The sequence below is a fragment of the Cucurbita moschata genome, unplaced genomic scaffold (genome assembly GCF_002738365.1).
Source record: "Cucurbita moschata cultivar Rifu unplaced genomic scaffold, Cmos_1.0 Cmo_Scf00012, whole genome shotgun sequence".
Classification (NCBI taxonomy): Eukaryota; Viridiplantae; Streptophyta; class Magnoliopsida; order Cucurbitales; family Cucurbitaceae; genus Cucurbita; species Cucurbita moschata.
The window spans coordinates 2066556-2090883 of record NW_019268528.1 but is presented as its reverse complement, the minus strand read 5'-3'; the positions used below and the strand labels follow the sequence as shown (position 1 = coordinate 2090883).

General features: G+C 36.7%; 3 protein-coding genes across 3 annotated transcripts in view; all 3 read left to right on the top strand.

Annotated features, from left to right (window-relative positions):
* Nucleotides 1-1424: 1424 nt before the first annotated feature.
* LOC111450528 (F-actin-capping protein subunit alpha-like) lies at nucleotides 1425-6258 on the top strand. The gene is made up of 10 exons (XM_023090716.1): nucleotides 1425-1586; nucleotides 1710-1825; nucleotides 2261-2350; nucleotides 2870-2934; nucleotides 3857-4018; nucleotides 4305-4383; nucleotides 4523-4600; nucleotides 4973-5047; nucleotides 5124-5159; nucleotides 5838-6258. Exons 1-10 carry the CDS (start codon nucleotides 1484-1486, stop codon nucleotides 5943-5945), a joined length of 912 nt encoding a protein of 303 aa, XP_022946484.1. The 5' UTR covers nucleotides 1425-1483; the 3' UTR covers nucleotides 5946-6258.
* A 2998-nt stretch (nucleotides 6259-9256) lies between these two features.
* On the top strand, nucleotides 9257-18949 carry LOC111450529 (heparan-alpha-glucosaminide N-acetyltransferase). The gene is made up of 14 exons (XM_023090717.1): nucleotides 9257-9459; nucleotides 9543-9683; nucleotides 10997-11134; nucleotides 11238-11319; nucleotides 12301-12377; nucleotides 12456-12571; nucleotides 14263-14380; nucleotides 14577-14693; nucleotides 14781-14872; nucleotides 15695-15761; nucleotides 16146-16227; nucleotides 16323-16414; nucleotides 17862-18005; nucleotides 18301-18949. The coding sequence occupies exons 1-14, from the start codon at nucleotides 9421-9423 to the stop codon at nucleotides 18445-18447; spliced, it is 1452 nt and encodes a 483-aa protein (XP_022946485.1). The 5' UTR covers nucleotides 9257-9420; the 3' UTR covers nucleotides 18448-18949.
* Nucleotides 18950-20044: 1095 nt separating this feature from the next.
* LOC111450697 (26S proteasome regulatory subunit 6A homolog) overlaps nucleotides 20045-24328 on the top strand; it is a 5755-nt gene continuing 1471 nt past the window's right edge. The window contains exons 1-9 of the mRNA XM_023090936.1: nucleotides 20045-20262; nucleotides 20503-20619; nucleotides 21430-21537; nucleotides 21901-22092; nucleotides 22187-22378; nucleotides 22600-22718; nucleotides 22803-22890; nucleotides 23083-23202; nucleotides 23481-23621. Of these exons, the coding sequence (XP_022946704.1) occupies nucleotides 20146-20262; nucleotides 20503-20619; nucleotides 21430-21537; nucleotides 21901-22092; nucleotides 22187-22378; nucleotides 22600-22718; nucleotides 22803-22890; nucleotides 23083-23202; nucleotides 23481-23621 (1194 nt within the window). The 5' untranslated portion in view covers nucleotides 20045-20145. The remainder of the gene's footprint in view (nucleotides 20263-20502; nucleotides 20620-21429; nucleotides 21538-21900; nucleotides 22093-22186; nucleotides 22379-22599; nucleotides 22719-22802; nucleotides 22891-23082; nucleotides 23203-23480; nucleotides 23622-24328) is intronic.

Genomic DNA, 24328 nt, shown 5'->3' with positions numbered 1-24328 from the left:
TTCAAAATACCACGACTAAATTGAAGTGGCAACCTTTTAAATTCTACTCTCTCGGTATATATATATAACCAATTACTCATATAATTATTCGTCATAGATAAAGAGAACGAATTTTCATAGTCTCAATAATTTAATTAAAAAAAAAAAACACGTCAACGTTTATCTAATATACATTCAGTGTTTTGATTATTTTTTTAGCTAGTTTAGTCATTGACCTAAACTAGCTCATCGAGCCCAAATAGAAAAATACTTTTTTGTACTAACTCGTGGGATCGAGAGCGACATAGATGGCTAACTACCAGAAAGAGAAATCAAGGTCGATCAAGCTGCAAATGGCAAGTGAGATTCTAGACAATGACCATCGTATATTAGGTTAACTCATCGTTTGATCCTAACATATATGTTGACGTGAAACTATATGAGTATAGGAACTCACCCTATCAGTGTGTTCAGTTTTACATTATTTTGTTCCAGACATTCAACCACATCAAAACATATGACACACAATTTGACGTCGATATGAAATCTTATATGTACGTCAACTCGAATAGAAATATTTAGGATCAATATCTTGACATGTACTGATTAGATCAAAATCTGGTATCTAATCTTATGTTAAAATCAGTGTGTGTTCTTATCAAATATTACGTTCAAAAGAAACTTCATATGAACTGTCACGAAAAGACTTAATAATTTGGTATCATTTTATCTGTGTATATTAATATATTTTTAAACATTTTTTTAAAGTAGAAGGTATTTGCGTTAATTTTATTGCATGTTGGTTTTTATTTTCTCAAAATGTTTGGGATATGTTCGTTCAGCGCACATAAAAGATAGAATAATAACGAGCAGTAACCTGAAACAATTTATTGAGGGGTGACGATATTGTCTTCTCGATTAACACGTATACGAACGAGTGAAATAAATTTAGTAGGATTATAACTATCAAAGACAGAAATGTATTTGTCTCGATTGCATAAAATGATATTTCTAATAATTTTTATATATACATACACATATACTGAGACGGGATAGGGGTTAGGGGTTGGGGACAGGGACGGGGAATGTAATTACCATTCACGACCCCGTTTAGCTTAACAAGGAGAAATTCCTTCTTGCTCCTTCTCGATTTTCTATTTATTCATCAATTTAAAAATAAAATATTACGTTATAATTAAATTTGGTCATTTTTATTAATTTTTTTTTAAACGACAAATCGTGTCAACACTCTTGACCCCATTAGTTGGGCTGGGTCCAGCCCAGACAAAAAAGCGTCCTAATGCCACCAGCGACCGCGCTTTGACATATGACGACACGTCGGAATACTATCACGAAGCGGGCCGGATAAACCGAGTGGGCTAAAACCGACCCGTTACAGCTCATCGACTGTTTCTCCTTTTTTTACGTCGCTCTGTCTCCGTCTCTCTCTCCCTTCTGCTTAAGTTCGCTTGAAAATCGGTGAAAAAATTTCCAGTTTCTGGCAATGGCTGACGACGAAGTGGAGCTCAGCGACGAGCAGAAGAAGGAAATCGCGAAGTGGTTTCTTCTAAACGCTCCCGCCGGAGAAATCCAATTCGTCGCCAAAGGTAATAAATTACAATTCGGTTCTTGTAGATGTTTATTTTTGGATATACATTTTAGACAATCATTTCCGGTGATTTTTCTTGTTCGAATTATGAATTTGATGTTTCGTGGTTATCAATTTTCAGATGTGAAGAAAATTTTGAATGACGATAAGTTGTACCATGAGGCAGCATCTGAAGCGTTTCCTCAGTACAACAAATCACACATGATTTCCCTCGAAATGCCTGGCTTAGTTGGAGATGTAAGTTTCTTATACCGATTGTCATTGTGAGCTGCTATTTTCCTCGCGGATAAGGTTGGGGAACTAGTTTTGTTGATTCGAGATAATTGTAGTGAGTGGTGTGAAGAGCATGCACTTTGTTTTCTGTATGCTTCGGGTTTGCTTTCGTTTTATTTAAATTTCAAGTAGTATTTTCTGCGTCATTTTGGCATTGATATGCTGTTTTATCTCGGGATTTAAATGGAATACTCTCCAGCCCCATCCAAGTAGATTCAAAAAGTTCACAAACCGTTTAGTTGTAAAGATTTTGTGCATATCTAGCTAAACAAACTGGTATGGATAGTCGGGCCAGTAGATGGTTATACTTATTATCTTGACACTACGTTCTAGGAAGCTCGCAGATTCGTTATTTTGTTTTCTTTAGTTTCTCAGTTTGCTCGTCTGATGTGAATTCAGGTGATTATTACACCATTCAATGAGCTTGAAGAAAACGAGTTCCTTGACCCAAGAACTACACAGGTTGCTATAATTGATAATATTAAACAGGTAAGGCTCCAATCTGAATCAATCCCAGAATAGTAACCATTTTACGGAGATAAAAAGTCCCAAGTGGCTGAGATAGATATTGATTTTCCCTTTCTTGAGACATGGACAAATGAAGAAATCACGGTCACAAGATTTACAATAGCAGTAATTAACTTATCGTGGGAACTTGAATGTATATTATTTTGCTCACCATTTCTTAAGGTTATTACCGTGCTAATTTTTAGTTGATGTTCCATACCTTCGAGCATCTTCTATTGGTTTAGTCTGTACTAACAAAATCAGAAAACCTGTTTATTTAATTATGCTCGAAGAAAATTTAGACTAGGTTGTTAACTACACTAGTATTTAGTATCCTTTCATGTCTTCTGGTTTATTCTACAAATTTTGTTGATTTTATTAAATTTATGGAAATTACTTACCTCCATGCATCCTCCTCCCCCTCTTTCTTGGTCAATTCAGCTTTGTAAGTTGTTTTATAATTTCATCTGTTTTTGTTCACATGGTGTTTAATTTGCGCAGGTATGTACTGCAGTGAGACCTGCTCTGGATGAGGAACTTCCTTCTGCATATGTTGAGGATTTTCGGTAGGCTTTACGACTAGTTTGAAAAACTGAAATTTAGTAACCATTCTTATTAGAGATTGATATATTAAATGATTTGATGAACGTGAGTCTTAGAATTTTCAGCACATGTAATTATCATGGTTTGACCATAGGACCTTCTAAACAATAAAAAACTACAAAGCAATGAGTTCAAATTATGACGACCATTTATTTAGGATTTAATATCCTACAAGTTTCTTTGATAACCAAATCTTGTAAGGTAGGCAGCTGTCTTGAAAATAGGCGAGATGCACGTAAACTGACTTAGAACATTCACCAATATTAAAAAAAAAAAAAAAAGTTAAAAAATCCTAAATCCAGGATATGTGATTACTGATTAGGTGATAAGATATTGCCCCTTGGAAGTGAATCAGTTTCTTTCTTGTACTAACCTGTCTAAAATTTCTCTTTTGTTTAACATTGACAAAAGCGAAGTCTGTTGTGTTTAACAACAAATATTTGCACTTCTATAGCATAATTGTGAAGTAGTTTGAGCCATGTTTCAGAGTATGCAGAACCATAAATTCTAATATTTTGTCTTCTGTACAATATGCTTTGAGTCTGGAAGCGTGTTTAACAACAAATATTTGCATTTCTATAGCATAATTGTGAAGTAGTTTGAGCCATGTTTCAGAGTATGCAGAACCATAAATTCTAATATTTTGTCTTCTGTACAATATGCTTTGAGTCTGGAAGCATCCAAGTTAAATGAGAATCCTACACCCAAAATTGTCTCGTATTGGTTCTCCCTGAAAGCTAAACTAAAACCATTAAGTACGAATGTTGAAGAGAGTATGTAAATAAACTATGAAACCGAATGAGACCGGCTAAAGTAAATAAGCCTCAAGATGTCTATGTATAACGATCAGTCTTTTTCTTTATTTTGTATTCTGTGTTATGGCAGATGTGCTGTCGATGAAGAAATTACTCAATATGTCGGTGAAGCTTATCCAAAAGGGGTCTGTTCAGTTTACTGTGTAAATGGAAAAGATGCAGAGGGACCTGAATCTGATTTTGAGCTTGCTGTGGTTATTTCTGCTTCGAGACATAGCCCTCAGAACTTCTGGTGCGTGCATAGTCATCAGAATATAACTTCTTGACTTGTTTGTTTGTCTTCTCCTATTCATCTTCGTCATTTTTTTCCCTCTTCCCTCTCTTCGTTGAGATGTGTAAGGTGTGGAAGAATTAAGTATTGTCAAGTGTATGTTGATTTTATTTGTAGTTGCAGAAAATGTGATGCTTTTGGTTCATCTGTTGCTGATGACATTTCAGTTCATTAGCGTTGATAAATTCATTGTGCAGACTTCAAATTCAACTCCCTTTCTTTGATGTTTGTTTCCATTCTTGTGCAGTAATGGAAGTTGGCGTTCCACATGGAACATTGAGTTCAAGAGTGATTTTCAATCGCTTGAAATAAGAGGGAAAATGCAGGTACTTTCTGTTATTTAATTCAGGTGCACAACAGATTTGTGCCTATCTCTCTCATTTCTTGGATTTGAACTTTTTTTAAGTGTTACTAAAACCTCAAAATTCCGTCCTTTGGGGCTCATTTCATCTCTACTTTCTTCAGGTTGTTGCCCATTACTTTGAGGAGGGAAATGTTCAATTAGATGCAAAGCATGAATGTAATGATTCAACCATCCTACAGGTCATTGCTAATTTGAAAGTTTTCTTTTTAATGAATATTTTTGGTTAGTATTGTTACCTTTGGAGTCAAATGCTTGATTACTCTTGTTGTTTTTTACATTAGTTTGTAGAGCATTGGGCATCCCAATATGCAGTGCAGCATGGTCATGAATAATGAAATCTTTGTTTGCGGTCATGAATAATGAAATCTTTGTTTGATAGTATGTTCTGTTATGCCATCAAATATTAGTCTAGAAAACATTCTTGTAGTCATATAACTTAAGTTTGTGATGCATTTTTCTCTGTTTGTCCATCAGATGTTTTTATTTTTTTCTTGCCATACAGGGGTTTGACTTTCTTTTCAAATTGTTGAAATTTGTTACATTCGTTTCAGGCTCCTGAAGATTGTGCAGTTGCGATAGCCAATATTATTCGTCATCATGAAGCAGAATACTTGGCATCTCTTGAGGTTTTGCATCAATCCATTACAATTATTGTTTATTGGGTTTTCTAGGAAGATTAACTAATGATTGTATTATTGACAGACATCCTATTCAAACTTGCCAGATACCACCTTCAAGGTACTCTTTTTATTTGGGTGAAAAGCTATTGCATTTCTAGAGCATTCCATTGGTTTTAATTCTGTTTTGTTATGTCAAATGAATTGTTCATCTATTATCCCATTATCTTAACCATCTAATCCTAGGAAAAGTGAAGTGGGAGATTTTTTTTATTTTTTTATTTTTTTATTTTAAAAAGATTGATTCGAAGAAGTGAAGATGCTATTTTGATCTTTATCTTGTTTTCGCCTTGAACTTTGAATATAAAATAATAACTGTATACATATTCTGTCAATTCTTTAGTGGAGCATTAGTTGTATGCTACAAGACTGTCAATTGTCAATTTCATCAACTTATTATAAATTTTAACCGACAATTTCTCTGTGAATTTGAACTTTTTCGTTGTTAATCTTATGCAATGTGCAAATTAGAAGTTACTCATAGATTATATAAGAAGTGGCTATATTTTCTGGCCACAGTTTTCTTCTGTTGCATGGCTACTCCGGTGGAGTTGTTTGGCCCAGCGTTGTCTTACTATCTCTTATCCTTAAATTGACCTTGTGAAAGAATGGGGGAAATGCTGTTATTGATGTAGTCTTGCTAATATGTGTTGCTTGAGATTTTACCTTTGTGGTCTTAATTATCCTATGTTCTTAACAAATTCATTAGTTATCTCGGATATTTTGTGATGCATTGTAGGATCTTCGGAGGAAGCTTCCAGTTACTCGGACCCTATTTCCATGGCATAATACCTCACAATTCAGCTTAACAAGAGACATTGCTAAAGAACTTGGAGTTGGAAAGTAAATGCACAAACATAAAGAAAAAAACAGTAGCTCTGTTCACTCTTACAGGTAAAACAAAGATACAAATCTTATTCCCCTTTGGTTTGCTTCCTAAATCACTTAATTCTGCCTTTGGAGTTTCCTTCTTGTTTGTCCTTTCCTCGAGATCGCTTCCTTGTTTTGATGTCTTCCTTGTAATATTCATTCTTGTGAGTTGTATAGATGCGAACGCAATGGGATGCTACTGACTGTAAGTACTCATAATTTGTAAATTGAAGGTTATATGCTCTGTTTTATTGCATTTGATTCTAAAATAGAGTATAAGTGTTGCTTCTTCTTGTTCCTCACCTTCTATTTGCTGTTTTTTTTCCCTTGCTTTAACAACAGTCCATCCATGCGTGTCTATTAAAAGTTCTCTTCCTTATTTAGAAGTTCCTCCATTATTGGTTGCCTCGATAAATTATTTTGCCTCCCTTTTTATTTTATTTTGCAACCCCACTTATTTACCACTATTGTTGTGATTTCTATTATTCATGGTCCTTTCTCTTCTGCTACCTACCCATTGATAGGTAGGTGAGATTCCACAATGAAGGGAGGGGGAAAAATAGCTTGCTTGGTAAATTATTTTTATAGGTTTTTGTTTCTAATTTAAAATTGTTTGAAGAATTGTGGTTGGGTGTTTTGTGTTATTATGCAGATTGAAGTTGTTATTCTGAAAGAAATAACAACTTTATTTGCGTTTGAAATTAAGCCATTCATGCTATGGAGCTCCAGCAGCTAACATTTTCTCTTTAGTCTTCTTCTTCTTGCATTACCTTTCAAAGGATTGTTTAGAAGCCAACCGACGATCCTTATGATCACATAGAAGCCTCAAGAACTATATGTGGAAAGACTAGTGAAAGGCAACCATTGAAAATGTCCCCCACATATGCTTTTAAAAGCTTTTAAGTTGCTGAAACTGACCTGAAATCCTTAGACTTTATAAAAAAATGACTTAGTTTATCTAAGGTGGTTTTTTTGACATTTGTGAGGTGGGAAATTGTCTCTTTATCCTTGTTGTGTTAAAATAACACTAACGCCCAAAACATTTATATATTTTACATCTTCCCTCCCTTTCACTCTTCTTTCTTCTCCCAACTAATTGATTCATCTTTTTACCTTCCACTAGGCGATTGATCTATAGTGTCTTGTAGCTTTGAGTCGTAGACTCGTCTTGCTGTTGAGGTAGTTCATTAGGCTAGTCGGGTGAGCTTGAAGCGCACCTTGGTGTTGAGGTACGAGTAATAGTTTTTTGGTATTTTTTTGGAGGGTCCTCTATGAAGAGTTGGTTCATATGTTAGTGTCTTTGCCTTTCCATTTATCCGCATATATCTAACTAGATTCATAGCCTATTGTAGAAAGAGTTATATATTTTACATCTTCCCTCCCTTTCACACTCTTCCTTCTTCTCCAACTAATTGATTCATCTTTTTACCTTCCACTAGGCGATCGATCTATAGTGTCTTGTAGCTTTTGAGGCATAGACTCGTCTTGCTGTTGAGGTAGTTCATTAGGCTAGTCGGGTGAGCTTGAAGCGCACCTTGGTGTTGAGGTACGAGTAATAGTTTTTTGGTATTTTTTTGGAGGGTCCTCTATGAAGAGTTGGTTCATATGTTAGTGTCTTTGCCTTTCCATTTATCCGCATATATCTAACTAGATTCATAGCCTATTTTAGAAAGAGTTATATATTTTACATCTTCCCTCCCTTTCACACTCTTCCTTCTTCTCCAACTAATTGATTCATCTTTTTACCTTCCACTAGGCGATCGATCTATAGTGTCTTGTAGCTTTTGAGGCGTAGACTCGTCTTGCTGTTGAGGTAGTTCATTAGGCTAGTCGGGTGAGCTTGAAGCGCCCTTGGTGTTGAGGTACGAGTAATAGTTTTTTGGTATTTTTTTGGAGGGTCCTCTATAAAGAGTTACTTCATATGATAGTGTCTTTGCCTTGCCAGTAATGGTTCTATTCGTTGGCCCTGTAATGTCTTGTTGGCAAGATATGTCCCTTGCTTTTGACTATGAATTGCGCCATTGTGGCGTGGAAGGACGTGAACAAATCGGCTACGTAGAGGGCTTTTGACCCATTTTGTGAGAGTCTTCTAGGGTTTCTCCTTCTCTATGCAGGGGAACCTGTTGACTAGATGCAGGGGTCTCAAGTCTCCTCTCCACAATTCGATTGTTGTAGAGGGATTTTGACTCATTGTGGGAGTCTTCTAGGGTTTCTCCTTTCAAGAATTCGGTAGAGATGAAACTCTTGACATTTAGAATGATAATTAGTGTTTTATCTATATTCGAGCCGTCTAAAAATATAATCAAATACTTTAATGAGTATCTAAATTATTTTTAAAAGAGTTATAAATGATATTCAACTGTCTAAATTATTTTTAAAGGAGTTATAATATTCAACATAATTCAGTAAGACTATAAATTAAATTATTTTTAAAGGAGTTATAATATTCAACATAATTCAGTTAGACTATAAATTATTTGACTATAAATTATTTGATATATGTTGATATATGGATACAATTTTTGAAAAATATATTTTAAAAGTTGAAAAAATTTTTGACAATAAAATTTATAATTTTTGGCTCATTCTTCTTAATTTTATTGATTTGTGAGTTTCAAAAAAAAAAAAAACAAAAAAAAAGCAACTATATTACGACTATTTAAAAAAAATCAGATTTTCTGACAAAATTAAATATCCCACTTTTCATAATTCAAAAACTAAAATGAAACAAAATCTAAATTTCAATATTTCGATTTTTAAAATAGTCCTTTTAATATAACTTGAGTTTTATTCTTCGCACATCTTATTAAAAATAATCCACGTGGTTAGTTTATTATTGATTCTTTCTTAAATAAAACCTTCCATTAATAAGTTTTAAACTTTTTAATTACTTAATCAATTTAATAAAAAATTAATGTTAAATGATTAGATCTACTGAAAGTATAAAAACTAAAATTTATATTTATTTAAAATTAGACAATTGAAAGTATATAAATTTAAGAAAAATAGAACATAATTCAAAGTGCATTCAAATTAATATATTTTGTATAGATTATATTAAAGTTTATATTATTTGTCCTCTCTATATTTTAAAATATTATACTTTTAAAAAGTTATATTTATATTACATCCACTATTTATCTCATTTTCCTCTATGAATGTTTAATTAAAAGAAGTAAAAATATAAAAACAAGATAAAACCATTTTAAAATATAAAAGTCAAAAAAATATATAGCTAAAGTGTTATAATTACAACTAAATAAAATTAGTATTTAAACCATGAAATTAGATTCTTCTTGAAGAAACAAGAGAGAAAGACCCGCCCCGCAGGAGGAGGAACCCGTACTGCCGTACGATTCCCCAAGAAATCAGGAGCTTTCAGAATTCCGAGCTTTCCTTGTCCATTTCTGATTCTCAAGGAAAGTCAACTCTACAAGAAATCATTGGTGTTCATGAATGACGGTAACAGTCAAAACGAGATTTCTGAACCTGTAAATTCCCTTTCCCCTTTTCACAAATCAATCATTGGCTGTCGTTTTAGCTTCAGCTGAGCTAATCCACTTCAGTTTTGCAGCTCATTTCGATGGAAGAAATCAAGTCTGATTCCACTCCTCAGCACCGCCTTATCTCGGTGGAGTCCGATGCTGTGCTATCAAAACCAGTAAAATCGAAGCGTGTTGCGTCGCTTGATATCTTCCGAGGTCTCACCGTCGCGGTACTTCTGTTCTTCCGCCCCTTTTTTTGTTCCCTTTTATTGATTACTGGATGCGTTGGTTATGGATGGTGCCAGAGGGTTTTTATTGGGTTGTATTAAAGAGAAGAGTTAGTAAGAACAATCTTTCTTCCAAACCCATTTTCAATGTCTGTGAGCAATTTTGATGCAATGTTATTAATAGTAGGTTTTCCTTAGTTGTTAAAGTTGGATGAAAGTCTCACGTTGCTAGGTGTTCACCCCCCTTCGGGGTTCAACCTCCTTGTTGGGTACATCACCCGTTGTCTGGCTCTAATACCATTTGTAACCATCCGAGCCCATTGCTAGCAGATATTCCTCTTTGGGCTTTCCCTTTCTGGCCTCCCCTCAAGTCTTTAAAACGCCTCTGCTAGGGAGAAGTTTCCACACCCTTGTAAAGAATGATTCGTTCCCCTCTCCAACCGATGAGAGACTTCGCAATTTTGACCTGCGGGTTGGTGCCATTGTTGAAGGAACTGGAGTTGAGTTCACATGATCATAATCGGACGGAATTTGCATTTGTCTCTTGGTTCTTTAGACCGCTTGTGTGATGTCCCACATCGGTTGGAGAGGAGAATAAAACACCCTTTAGAAGGGTGTGGAAACCTTCCCTTAGGAGACGCGTTTTAAAGCCTTGAGGGGAAGCCTGAAAGGGAAAGCCCAAAGAGGACAATATCTGCTAGCGGTGGATCTGGGTCGTTATAAATGGTATTAGAGCTAGACACTGGACGATGTGCTAGCCTTCTGGCTATTCCCCAAAGGGGGATAGACACGAGGCGATGTGCCAGTAAGGACGTTGGGCCTCAAAGGGGGTGGATTTGGTGGCGGTTCCACATCGATTGGAGAATGGAATGAGTGCCAGCGAGGACGTTGGGCCCCAATGGGGGTGGATTGTGATGTCCCACATTGGTTGGGGAGGAGAACAAAAACACCCTTTAAAAGGGTGTGGAAACCTTCCCCTAGCAGACGCGTTTTAAAGCTTTGAGGGGAAGCCCGTAAGGGAAAGCCCAAAGAGGACAATATCCGTAAGGGAAAGCCCAAAGAGGACAATATCTGCTAGGGAAGCCCATAAGGGAAAGCCCAAAGAGGCCAAAGAGGACAATATCTGCTAGTGGTGGATCTGAGTTGTTACAACTTGGACAAGTTATACATAGTAGAATTGATAATCATTTTTTGTAGAACTCTATGATTACTCAAATATCATGTTGATGCTCATATAATTAATAAAGATACCGTTGAGCTTTCTAATGCTTGGTATTTTATTTATCAGAGCTTTTTAATGTTAATGGTACTTGTAGTTGATGATTTTGGTTGATGATGCGGGGGGAGAATGGCCTATGATCGGTCATGCACCTTGGTATGGCTGCAATCTTGCAGATTTTGTGATGCCTTTCTTCTTGTTCATTGTTGGGATGGCCATTGCACTCGCCCTGAAGGTTCAACTTCTGTTAATAATTTTTTTTTTGACAACATGTATTGGAGTATGTTTTAACAGTGTTTTTCTTGTTCCTGGTCTGGTTTTTTTTTTTTTTTTTATAGAGAATACCGAACCAACTTATGGCCATCGAAAAGGTCACTCTTCGAACTTTAAAACTCCTATTCTGGGGCCTTCTATTACAAGGTCAGTTTTGGCTCCAACTCTCTTCTCTTAGAGCAGTGCACTAAAGATTGAGGTGCAATCAGCTCAAGTTTCCTTCTTGATGTTTTGTGCTTTTTATGCGGAAATCGATGGGAAAACTCTTGTTTCTGTGAATTTTCTTTATCCTACTGCCATCAATCTGACAATCCAAGCTCGAAATGTTTGACATGTTGCAATTATGCGCTGGGAGTCTCTACGTATGATGGTAGAGAGGGTTATTGTCAGATTAAAAATGGTAAAAGTGTATTCTATGAGGGGCTAGAAAGTTCTGTGAGAATGTATTTAGGGATTTAGGTTGCATAATGTCTTGGTAGGGAAGATTGGTATTTGAGTAGAGAGCGTTTCTATTAATCTTTTGGGAACCAGGAGTTTTTGCCCTCTTGAATAGGCCCGAAGGTTTCTTAGGTTACTTTGTGAACTTCTGTAATTTTAACAGCCCAAGCCCACCGCTTGTAGATATTGTTCGCTTTGGCCCATTACGTATCGTCGTCACCCTCACGGTTTTAAAACGCGTCTGGGGGAGAGGCTTCCACACCCTTATAAGGAATGCTTCGTTCTCCTCCCCAACCGACGTGGGATCTCAAAGTAATCTTCCTCCCAGAGTAGTTTATGAATAAGTACCTATCAGTAATCCATTTGAATAATATGAAAACTGAGGTTCTCAAAAAAAAAAAGAAAAAAAAAAAAAAAGAAAAAAGGAAAGAACATTCGAACAATGACCAAGCAGCTAGATGACTCTTTGAGATAGTTACAAGAATATATATATATATATATTTTAATATCTTCATTTTTTTTCCACTGTCATGATCGTCACTGCAACGTGATAAGTTAAGGTCGAGACCTTTTGATTATGATAGAATCACCGTTATCAGCTCAAAGGCTCTTATTTATTGGCACTATATCGAGCAATATCAGGTTTTTTGGCTTAACAAAACTCGACTTTGCTTCAACTATTTTGTTTAGGTGGCTATTCCCATGCGCCCGACAAACTGACTTATGGTGTTGACATGAGAAAGATAAGGTTATGTGGCATTCTCCAGGTATTTTGATATTGAGATTTGTATTTGTTAAAATGATTATAGAAGTTGCTAATATATATTTTGAATCATCTTTTATAGAGAATTGCTCTAGCATATTTGGTTGTGGCACTTGTGGAAGTACTTTCAAGAAAAACACAATCCAGTGATCAACCATTTAATCACTTTTCAATATTCAAGTCATACTTCTGGAATTGGTAACCACTTGCATTACTATTCATCAGTTATCTTTATGTTGTCTTTATGTTGAGGATGGTTGGGAGGGAGTCCCACATTGGCTAATTTAGAGAATGAATGAGGCCATTTGGGGAAGTCCAAAACAAAGCTATGAGAGCTTATGCACAAAGTGGACAATATCATACCAGTGTGGAGATTTGTGATTCCTAACATGGTATCAGAGCCATACCTTTAACTTAGCCATGTTAATAGAATCATCAAATGTCGAACAAAGAAGTCGTGAGCCTCGAAGAATAGTCAAAAGTGACTCAAGTGTCAATCAAAGGGTGTACTTTGTTCGAGAACTCCAGAGAAGGAGTCGAGCCTCGATTAAGGGGGGACTGTTCGAGGGTTCCATAGGCCTCAAGGGAGACTCTATAGTGTACTTTGTTCGAGGCGAGGATTGTTGAGGATTGTTGGGANAAAAAAAAAAAAAAAAAAAAAAAAAAAAAAAAAAAAAAAGAAAAAAGGAAAGAACATTCGAACAATGACCAAGCAGCTAGATGACTCTTTGAGATAGTTACAAGAATATATATATATATATATTTTAATATCTTCATTTTTTTTCCACTGTCATGATCGTCACTGCAACGTGATAAGTTAAGGTCGAGACCTTTTGATTATGATAGAATCACCGTTATCAGCTCAAAGGCTCTTATTTATTGGCACTATATCGAGCAATATCAGGTTTTTTGGCTTAACAAAACTCGACTTTGCTTCAACTATTTTGTTTAGGTGGCTATTCCCATGCGCCCGACAAACTGACTTATGGTGTTGACATGAGAAAGATAAGGTTATGTGGCATTCTCCAGGTATTTTGATATTGAGATTTGTATTTGTTAAAATGATTATAGAAGTTGCTAATATATATTTTGAATCATCTTTTATAGAGAATTGCTCTAGCATATTTGGTTGTGGCACTTGTGGAAGTACTTTCAAGAAAAACACAATCCAGTGATCAACCATTTAATCACTTTTCAATATTCAAGTCATACTTCTGGAATTGGTAACCACTTGCATTACTATTCATCAGTTATCTTTATGTTGTCTTTATGTTGAGGATGGTTGGGAGGGAGTCCCACATTGGCTAATTTAGAGAATGAATGAGGCCATTTGGGGAAGTCCAAAACAAAGCTATGAGAGCTTATGCACAAAGTGGACAATATCATACCAGTGTGGAGATTTGTGATTCCTAACATGGTATCAGAGCCATACCTTTAACTTAGCCATGTTAATAGAATCATCAAATGTCGAACAAAGAAGTCGTGAGCCTCGAAGAATAGTCAAAAGTGACTCAAGTGTCAATCAAAGGGTGTACTTTGTTCGAGAACTCCAGAGAAGGAGTCGAGCCTCGATTAAGGGGGGACTGTTCGAGGGTTCCATAGGCCTCAAGGGAGACTCTATAGTGTACTTTGTTCGAGGCGAGGATTGTTGAGGATTGTTGGGAGGGAGTTCCACATTGGCTGGTTTAGGGAATGATCATGAGTTTATAAGCAAAGAATACATCTCCATTGGTATGAGGCCTTTTGGGGAAGCCCAAAGCAAAGCCATGAGAGCATATGCTCAAAGTAGACAATATCATACCAGTGTGGAGATCCGTGATTCCTAACACTTTATTATTATTATTATTTTTTTGTTGCAACGAGGATGATTTTTCCTTCTTAAATCGCAGGCTTGTCGGAGCTTGTATTCTTATTGTTTACTCTGCTCTCCTTTATGGAACATATATTCCTGATTGGCAATTTACTGTCACTGACAGCGATAGTGTTCATTATGGAAGAAACTTCACTGTAAGTTCTTCGTGATCATCCAACTTATTTCAAATCACCATTCAATTGACTTCACAGCGTTTTGTTTCAATGACAGAGTAATTCCAATTTTTCCTTTCAAGTCTATGATTTGATGGATCTATATACCATTTATCGAAAGGGTTTTCTTGCCAAAGCTAGGATTATATATTTTAAGCTATTTCCATATCAAATTTAGGTAGCTTGTGGTGTAAGAGGAAGTCTGGATCCTCCGTGTAATGCCGTGGGATATATCGACAGAAAAGTGCTGGGAATCCGTCACATGTATGCACATCCTGCTTGGAGAAGATCTGAAGTGTGTAGATACGTTATTTGCATCTCATAAGTTGATGATATAAACTTTTGATGGCTCAGAATATTTGACACTGTTTAAGTGCTGCAGGCCTGCACTGAGAATTCTCCGTACGCAGGGCCTTTCCGAAATAATGCTCCGTCATGGTGTTTTGCCCCGTTTGAACCTGAAGGAATTTTAAGGTTTGTCATGCAGATATAATTCAATGCTATGGATTCTGATTTATTTAAGGATTATAGATTATTCGATGCTCGTTTCTGAGTTCTTCCATAATCGTACTAGAATATGGTGTTTTTGTTGGAAATAGTTGGCACTTGAACTTATCAGATGGGTTTGCTAGATAGAGAAAATCGAACGCTTATGCTAGATAGATATTGTCCTCTTTGGGTTTTCTATTTCGGGCTTCCTCTCGAGGTTTTTAAAACGCATATGTTAGAGAGAGGTTTCCACACCCTTATAAGGAATGTTCCATTCTCCTCTCGAACCGACGTGGTATCTCACAATCCACCCCTCTTGGGGGTTCAACGTCCTCACTAGCACACCGCTCGGTGTCTGGCTCTTGATACCATTTGTAACATTCCAAACCCATTGTTAGCAGATATTGTCCTCTTTGGGCTTTCCCTCTCGGGCTTCCCCTCTCGGGCTTCCCCTTGAGGTTTTTAAAATGCGTCTGTTAGGGAGAGGTTTTCACATCTTTGTAAGGAATGTTTTATTCTTAGGGAGAGGTTTTCACATCTTTGTAAGGAATGTTTTATTCTCCTCTCCAACGGATGTGGGATCTACACGAAATATGCTTAGAAATACTGAAATTCTATTTACTTTTGCAGCTTCATAGCAACAGAGAAGTGAATGAAATGAAATGTTGAAAAGAATTCCTACTCGTTTATTATTTATTAGGAACTCCTAAACGGAAGTTGATAATGAACTATCTGCTTTTGTTCATTATAGTTATAAATCTAGATTATTTTGAACTTCATCAAGGGTACACATCCTTGCAACTGCAGCTCGATTTCTGCCATTCTGTCCTCAATTATTGGAGTGCATTTTGGGCATGTTCTTATTCATTTTCAGGTTAGCTCTCGTTCATTTTAGCTGTTTGATTCGAGCATTGTTCTAGTTTGTTCCCTAAATGTTACCTTTTCGTTCCTATATTTTCATTCAATCTTCCAAAACTCCCTTGTTATTATTGGCTGGTAACGTCTTTTTTACGTCACATATTCTATTTAGATGCGATGGAGAGACGATGTCCTAGTGATTGTATAAAGTATAAGAATGCACCGCACGAGAAACTTGCAAGAATTTGGTAGTCATAGGGATGTTTTGGACGATTCACCCAAACTACAGTGATTATAGTTTAACTATAAGGATAGAATTGAAACAAATCTTGACAGGGAACTAAATGCTAATCAACATTTTTCAATTCTTTGTATGCCATTTGACGCTGCTTATACACAGGATCACTCAGCTAGGCTGAAGCAATGGGTTACTATGGGCTTCACTCTTCTTATTTTAGGACTTGTTCTTCATTTCACTCATGGTGTGACACATCATCCAACTGTCAAATCTGTGCAACTTTTGCTGTATTTATCTTCGTTTATTGCAAATAACAATATGCGTCCTTGATCGATGCAGCGATTCCATTAAATAAGCAGTTATATACGTTTAGCTATGTCTGTGTGACATCGGGAGCTGCAGCATTGGTTTTCTCAGTCTTCTACGCTTTGGTACTCTTCTCTTCTTTAAACTACTTTTCAGTTATGTTCCCGCCTTACTTCAGTTGTTTTTAAGGATAACAGTTTTCAGTTATGCATATGAAGTTGTAAATTGTCATAAGTTTTGATTTGATTTGGTTAAGTTATTTGGATTAGATTTGATTGGGTTATTTGAATTAGATTTGATTGGGTTATTTGAATTAGATTTAGTCTCCGTCGGAGATTTGATTCTGTAATGCTATATAATGAGAGAGTTCTCCCTCCATTCTGAATATCCATTCCTAACAAGTGGGTGGAGATGGGAGAGTTTTGAGTTTTGGGTGTCACATCGTATTTGTTGAGTGACATATTGGTGAGAGACTTTGTAGTGTGATAGTGAGGTATTCACTTGTAACACTTGGTTTATTAGTGATTAGTTGCTATCCGTGGATGTAGGGGAACTTCTTCTCTCTGAACCATGTAAATATCTTGGTGTCTCTTTGTGTGATTCTGTTCATTGGTGTTGTGAGTACATTCGTTCCGCTTCCGGTGCACAACACCCTCATCGGTGGAGAGGAGAACGAAGCGTTCCTTATAAGGGTGTGGAAACCTCTCCCTATCAGACGTACTTTAAAAATCTTGAGGGGAAACTCGAAAGGAAAAGTCCAAAGAAGACAATATCTGCTAGCGGTGGGCTTGAGCTACAAATGGTATCAGAGCTAGACATCGAGTGGTGTGCCAATGAGGGCGTTGGGCCCCCAAGGGAGTGGATTGTGAGATCCCACATCGGTTGGAGAGGAGAACGAAGCATTTTTTATAAGGGTGTGGAAACCTCTCCCTAACAGATGTGTTTTAAAAACCTTAAGGGGAAGCCCAAAAAGAAAAGCCTAAAGAGGACAATATCTGCTAGCGGTGGGCTTGGGCGGTTACAAATAGTATCAGAGTGAGACATCGAACGGTGTGTCAGCAAGAATGCTGGGCCCCCAAGGGGGGTGGATGAGCGGCGTGCCAGCGAGGGTGCTGGCTCCCAAGGGGGTGGATTGTGAGATCCCACATTAGCTGGAGAGGAGAACGAAGCATTCCTTATAAGGATGTGGAAACCTCTCCCTAACAGACGAGTTTTAAAAACCTTGAGGGGAAGCCCGAAAGGGAATACCCAAAGAAGACAATATCTGCTAGCGGTGGAGTTGAGCGGTTACAGAAATAGTATCAGAGCCAGACACCGAATAGTGTGTCAGCGATGACGCTGGGCCCTAAGGGGAGTGGACTGTGAGATCCCACATCGGTTGGAGAGGAGAACGAAGCTTTCCTTATAAGGGTGTGGAAATCTCTCCCTAACAAACACGTTTTAAAAACCTTAAGAAAAAACCGAAAAAGGACAATATCCGCTAGCGGTGGGCTTGAGTTGTCACAAAAGTTCTTCAACTTGGTTCCTTTCTTCACTATATTGATAAAAGTTTCTCTTTTCCCATCGAGACAGGTTGATATCTGGGGTTTGAGGTACTTGTTTCTACCATTGGAGTGGATTGGGATGAACGCGATGCTCGTGTATGTTATGGCAGCTGCTGGCATTTTTGCAGGTTTCATCAATGGATGGTATTATGAAGACCCCCACAACACACTGGTCTGTTCTGTTCTTTGCTGTTTAATCTTTTAATTATATTGGACAAAGAAGATTTAAGGTAGAAAAGTAGCATAGCAAAGGACCAACATGATTGGTAAAAGTTCTAGAACTGAAATAGAACAATGATTGGTAAAAGTTCTAGAACTGAAATAGAACAAATTTGAAAGTCTATGGACTAAAACAAGATTTAAACTTCGTTTATATAATCACGAGTTGACAAATGAACTCGAAGTCCAGTTTTTGTTTCTCGAGTCTGTTCTAATCCATTATTATCTGTGTAACATATCCATGGCAGATCTATTGGATAAAGAAGCATCTTTTCATTGGAGTTTGGCATTCAAAAAAAGTGGGGATTCTCTTGTATGTGATATTTGCAGAGATCCTGTTTTGGGGCCTCCTCTCCGGGATCTTGCATCGGTTCGGCTTATACTGGAAGCTGTAAGATAGTTTTCTTATGTTCTTGATGCCAAAAGCATGGTATGTTCATACAGATTGTCCTCTCTATGTTGGGGATCGTCTCCGCTATCTTGCATCGCTTCGGCTTATACTGGATAGCTGTAGGATAGTTTTTTCTTATGTTCTTGATGCCAAAAGCATTGTCTGTTCATACAGATTGTCCTCTCTGTGCTCGGGATCGTCCCTGGTATCTTGCATCGGTTCGGCTTTTACTGGATGCTGTAATATAGTTTTTTTTTTTTGTTCTTGATGCCAAAAGCTTTGTCTGTTCATACACATTGTCTTTTCTGTGTTGGGGCATCGTTGCCGATATCTTGGGTCGGTTCGGCTTACAGTATTTTGATTGTTCTTGGTGCCAAAGCTTTGTCTGTTGTGTTACTGAAAGGAATGGTTGAACTGATTTTCTGATGTTGTATATTTAGAATGTTTCAGCTTCTCTATCTTGTTCATCAAGCAAGCAGAATAGATATTGATGGCTGATTTTGATACTCTTTCATGCTTCCCTAGAAATTGTCCTCTTTGAGCTTTTCCTTTCGGGCCTTGCCTTTCGGGCCTCCTCTCAAAGCTTTAAAATGCTGCTAGAATAAGGTTTCCACACCCTTACAAATGGTATTAGAGCCAGACATCGGACGATGTGCCAGCCTTTTTGCTGTTCCCTGAAGGGGGTAGATACGAGGTAGTGTGCCAGTAAGGACGTTGGGCCCCAAAGGGGGGTGGATTTGGGGGTGGTCTCACATCGATTGAAGGAAGGAAAGAGTGCTAGCGAGGATGTTGGGCTCTGAAGGGGGTAAATTGTGATGTCCCTGGGGAGGAGAATGCTGGGCCCCAAAGGGAGTGAATTTGGGGGTGGTCTCACATCGATTGGAGGAAGGAAAGAGTGCCAGTGAGGATGTTGGGCCCAGGGGTGGATTGTGATGTCCCACATTGGTTGGGGAGGAGAAGGAAACCTTCCCCTAGCAGATGTGTTTTAAAGCCTTGAGTGAAGCCTGAAAGGAAAGTCCAAAGAAGACAATATCTGCTAGCGGTTGATCTGGGCCATTACATAAGGAGTTCAACATTAATTTTTTTTTTAATTTTAAATATTATTACGTCTCTGAAAATTTTAAACCGTGAAGTCTCGAACTTTCAATTCTATCTCTAGTCGGAATATTAAAAAATTATAATAAATTCATAACCTTTCCATTTTTTTTAATTACGTTTATGGACTTCAAAAAGTTTTCTAAATATATATATATATATATATATATATATATATATATATTTAAATTTATTTTATTAGATATAAAATTTAATTTTATATTTAATAGATTAATTATTAATAATTTTTTTTTAAAAATTAATTAGGTCAAAAAATTTAAGGGAATTATTACAAATATGGGGAATATTTTGGAGACAAATATAAAAATTACACAATAATTTCTAGTTTCTCTCTGGCAAAGGCCCACATTTATTACAGGCCCAATTGTGGAACAGGTTGGCTCGTTAAATTTTCAGCCCAATTGTGAAATCCTGAGGCCCAATAAGTTATCGGCCCAATTAGCTCTCTTCTAATTTCTTTCTTCGGCGACAAGTTAAAATCGTCCATTTCTATTCTTTTCTTTCCCTTCTTTCTCTCTCCATCTCTGCTGGTCTCGTGTAGCTTTGTGCAATTTCTGCAACTCAAACTCCATTGAGTTTCATCCTAATGGCGACAGCTATGGTTGAAGATTCCAATTTCGAAGACGATCAGCTTGCTTCCATGACCACTGACGACATTGTTAGGGCTTCTCGTCTGCTTGATAACGAGATCCGAATTCTCAAGGTCCTAAATTCTTCTTTACTCTTTCAATCATGTACTGTTCAACTTTTTTAATGTTGTGCGTGTATACTTGCGTAATCTTGGAGTTCTTTTCGGTCTGTTTTGTTCTTTTGTTTCAGTTACTGAAAAATAAGCTCTCCTGTCTCTACCTGTTTATTTTTCTTCTTCAGCGGCGTTATTTAAGTAAAATTTTCAATAATTAGTGGAGATTTCTGATTTTTCTGATTGGTTATTGGAGTGTAGGAAGAGGTGCAAAGAACAAATCTGGAGTTGGAATCAATCAAGGAAAAAATAAAGGAGAACCAGGAGAAGATTAAACTCAATAAGCAGCTACCTTACTTGGTCGGGAACATTGTCGAGGTATGCTGTTGCCTTGTTATGCCCTCAAACTAATTCTTTTTCTCTCAAAATTATTTGTATATGCGTTTCACTTCGTTCTTGTAGCAAACCCCCGGTTTACCTTTTTATGTTAGGCTCCGAGATGGTTACATTTTGTATATGAAGTGAAATCAATTATGTTCTTGCGTCTTGCAAAGGCTGGTGGACTGGAGTTTTTTTAATATTTTTATTAAAATACATAAACTAAACAGATATATTCTGGATTCTAATATTTATGCGAGGTTTAGTTGGAATTGTTTCTGATGTAGATTTTCTACATCAAGCCAAGGAAATGCGTGGGAGAAAGTTCACATTATTTAATCTTTGAAATGAATCTGTGGAAAGTATGCTATTGGCTATAATGAAAGAAAGGACTAATAGCTATTTCATAGGTGGTCGGGTGGTATTAATATTTATTTATGTTTTGTTTTCAGTTTTCTTGCTTCTCTTTCTGAGCCAAAAACCTCGAGTAACTTGGGATTTTTATTACGTAGATTCTGTGATAAAAGGTGATCTTTTGAAGTTTCTAGTATTCATGGTTTAGAGATTTATGCTGTCATTTTTCTTAAGAAATTGCTGCGTCTCTTCCTTCAATTTTCCATGTAATGGTGTGTTAATCATGGATGTGTTACTGTGACTTTTTATTCTGCACCCTCTTGGAACCGCGGTTGATGTGTTACTTTCAACGCTTGTAAGGTTGATTTTGTCTCATTTTAAGTGGGCAAGTTGGTTTTTTTGAGAATTGGTCCACATTCGCTGAATTCTGTTCTTTCCTCCCTATTGATTTTTCAGATTTTGGAAGTGAACCCCGAAGATGACGCAGAAGAAGATGGTGCAAATATTGATCTTGATTCACAAAGGAAAGGAAAGTGTGTTGTACTGAAGACATCCACTCGCCAGGTTACTGTAACCAGATTCTTTTATGTGATCATATTATGTTCTCCACTGTTCTTACTGTCAATGATTTTACGTCAGTAAAATTTCTACAACCACAATTTAGGTTGGAATCAATATAGTTAGTGTAATATTTTGTGATTTAAAAGTATGATAAATTTCTAACTGATTGTGTTCACTGACTCGTACTGTCATGCTGAATCATAAGATATGATAATAGCATAAAACGGGCAAGACGGGTATGATTATCAAGATTTCGTCAGTTTGATAGTCTAGAAACATGATGTGTTTGCTAGAAAAGTCTCAGTTCTCTTATTGTCCAGAAATTGGCAAAAATTGTATTAAACGTTAGTTTTTTCTTGGCTGCAGACTATCTTTTTACCTGTTGTTGGACTTGTGGATCCTGATAAATTAAAGCCAGGTGACTTGGTTGGTGTAAACAAGGATAGTTACCTGATTTTGGATACTCTGCCATCTGAGTATGATTCTCGAGTGAAGGCTATGGAGGTTGATGAGAAACCTACAGAAGACTACAATGACATTGGAGGGCTGGAAAAGCAGGCACTTTTCAGATTCTTGATTTTGTCCACTAGTTCATTACTTTGCAGGTCATATTGGATGTCATTTTTAATTGATCGTTACATTATTGGCACAGATTCAAGAACTAGTAGAGGCCATTGTCTTACCCATGACTCATAAAGAGAGGTTTCAGAAACTAGGAATTCGTCCACCTAAAGGTGTGCTTTTGTATGGACCTCCTGGCACTGGGAAAACTTTGATGGCACGTGCATGTGCAGCACAAACAAATGCTACCTTCTTGAAATTGGCTGGCCCACAACTTGTTCAGGTACAGATATGCTTAGGGAAAATAGTTATTGGGTCAAGAAACCTCAGAAACTTATCTCTCTTACAACTTTTCTTTGCATCATACTATATTAATGAAGCTAAAAGGTTATTTGTGATGCCCCTGATTCAGTTGAATTGGCTTCATGTGGTTTTTGTACCCTTTTATTTCTCTTTCCTTTTAGTAGACATGTCTATTAGCAATGTAACTTGGAATTATCGCAGATGTTCATTGGTGATGGTGCGAAACTTGTTCGAGATGCTTTTCAGCTTGCAAAAGAAAAATCCCCCTGCATCATTTTTATTGATGAAATTGATGCTATTGGAACCAAGCGATTTGACAGGTCTGTTAATGCTTTCCCCTTTCAGAATGTTCATAAAATTCTCTTTTATTTATTAATTAATTAATTATTATTTTTTGACTGCAGCGAAGTAAGTGGAGACAGGGAGGTGCAACGAACCATGTTGGAGTTACTCAATCAACTGGATGGGTTTAGTAGTGATGAACGCATTAAGGTCTTTCTTTTGTTCCTTGAATTATTTTGATATCAATAGTGCTGTGGTTCCACATTATGGTAGGGTGGGGGGTTTATGTTGATTTGATCAGCATTTGACTTCTAAAATCTCTTGGCCTTTGGGGCTGTTTAGTATTTCATGATGTTTCATTTTCATTTTCATTTTACTAAATTAGAATTTTTATCATTTCAGGTTATAGCAGCAACAAATCGTGCTGATATTCTTGATCCAGCACTCATGCGTTCTGGTAGATTAGATCGGAAGATTGAGTTTCCTCATCCAACTGAAGAAGCCAGGGCCCGAATCATGCAGGTTCTTATGCTTATCTTATGTTTTTGTGTTGCTTCTTTTTCAGTTTTTTTCCCAGAAATTTCCATGGTAGCAAAAAATTTCCCTCTAAATCTTTCAATTTTGAAAATTTAGAGGACAAATGAGAGAACTAGAGAATTTTAACCTTTTTTTAAGAATATAATTTCTTAATCTACGATGAGCTAAGAGGTCTTCCTCCTCTCCGCTTTGCCCATGTTTTTCCGTGTAATATGTATATTATTTATTTGTCATTTCATAATTGTTATAAAATACAATTTTAGATCCACTCGAGGAAGATGAATGTCCACCCAGATGTCAATTTTGAAGAATTAGCTCGGTCCACCGACGACTTCAATGGTGCACAACTAAAAGCTGTTTGTGTTGAGGCCGGCATGCTGGCTCTTCGCCGTGATGCAACTGAGGTGCTCTCTCTCTCTCTCTCTCGTACACGCACACACATCCTTAATCAACATATAAGGGTGCTCTCTCTCCTCATGCATCTATCTTCCGTCTTAACTTGGAAAATATATCAATTTTGTGGCTGCGTTGGATTATTCTATATGCCTCCTAATAATTACTAGATATAATTTTGAGGTGCATTTACCATTTTTCTCTCACACATCCAATAGTGAAACGTCGATAGCCACATTGTGGCCAACTCTTTAAATAATTTATGAACCCAAAAGTTCCCAAGGTGTTGGATTGAAGGCCTATCGAAAACCCTTGATGTCTCTTGGAATTGGCGTTAGGATTCACGAAGTTAAAGGTTATCAAAAATAAAAAGAAAAAACTTTCAGAGTTATATCTAATAGGTTGTTGGACTTTGAAAGGTGGCTAATAGATTATTACATTTTCAAATTTGTGTCCAATAAGTCATTAAAAGTTAAAAAAAATGTCCGATAGGCTTTGAGTTTTCAATTTTGTGTCTGATTCTTTACCTATTGAATATTTATTTATTTTTTTTAAAAAGTGATAATTAGACACTTGAACTAGTGACTAATTAAACACAACATTGAAACTTTAGGGACCTCTTAGATGCATCGAACTTTAGAAATTTGTTAGACGTAAGCTTGAAAGTTTATCGGAGTACTGAGTTGTTTGATGAAGCAAAAAAAAAAAAAAAAGGCAA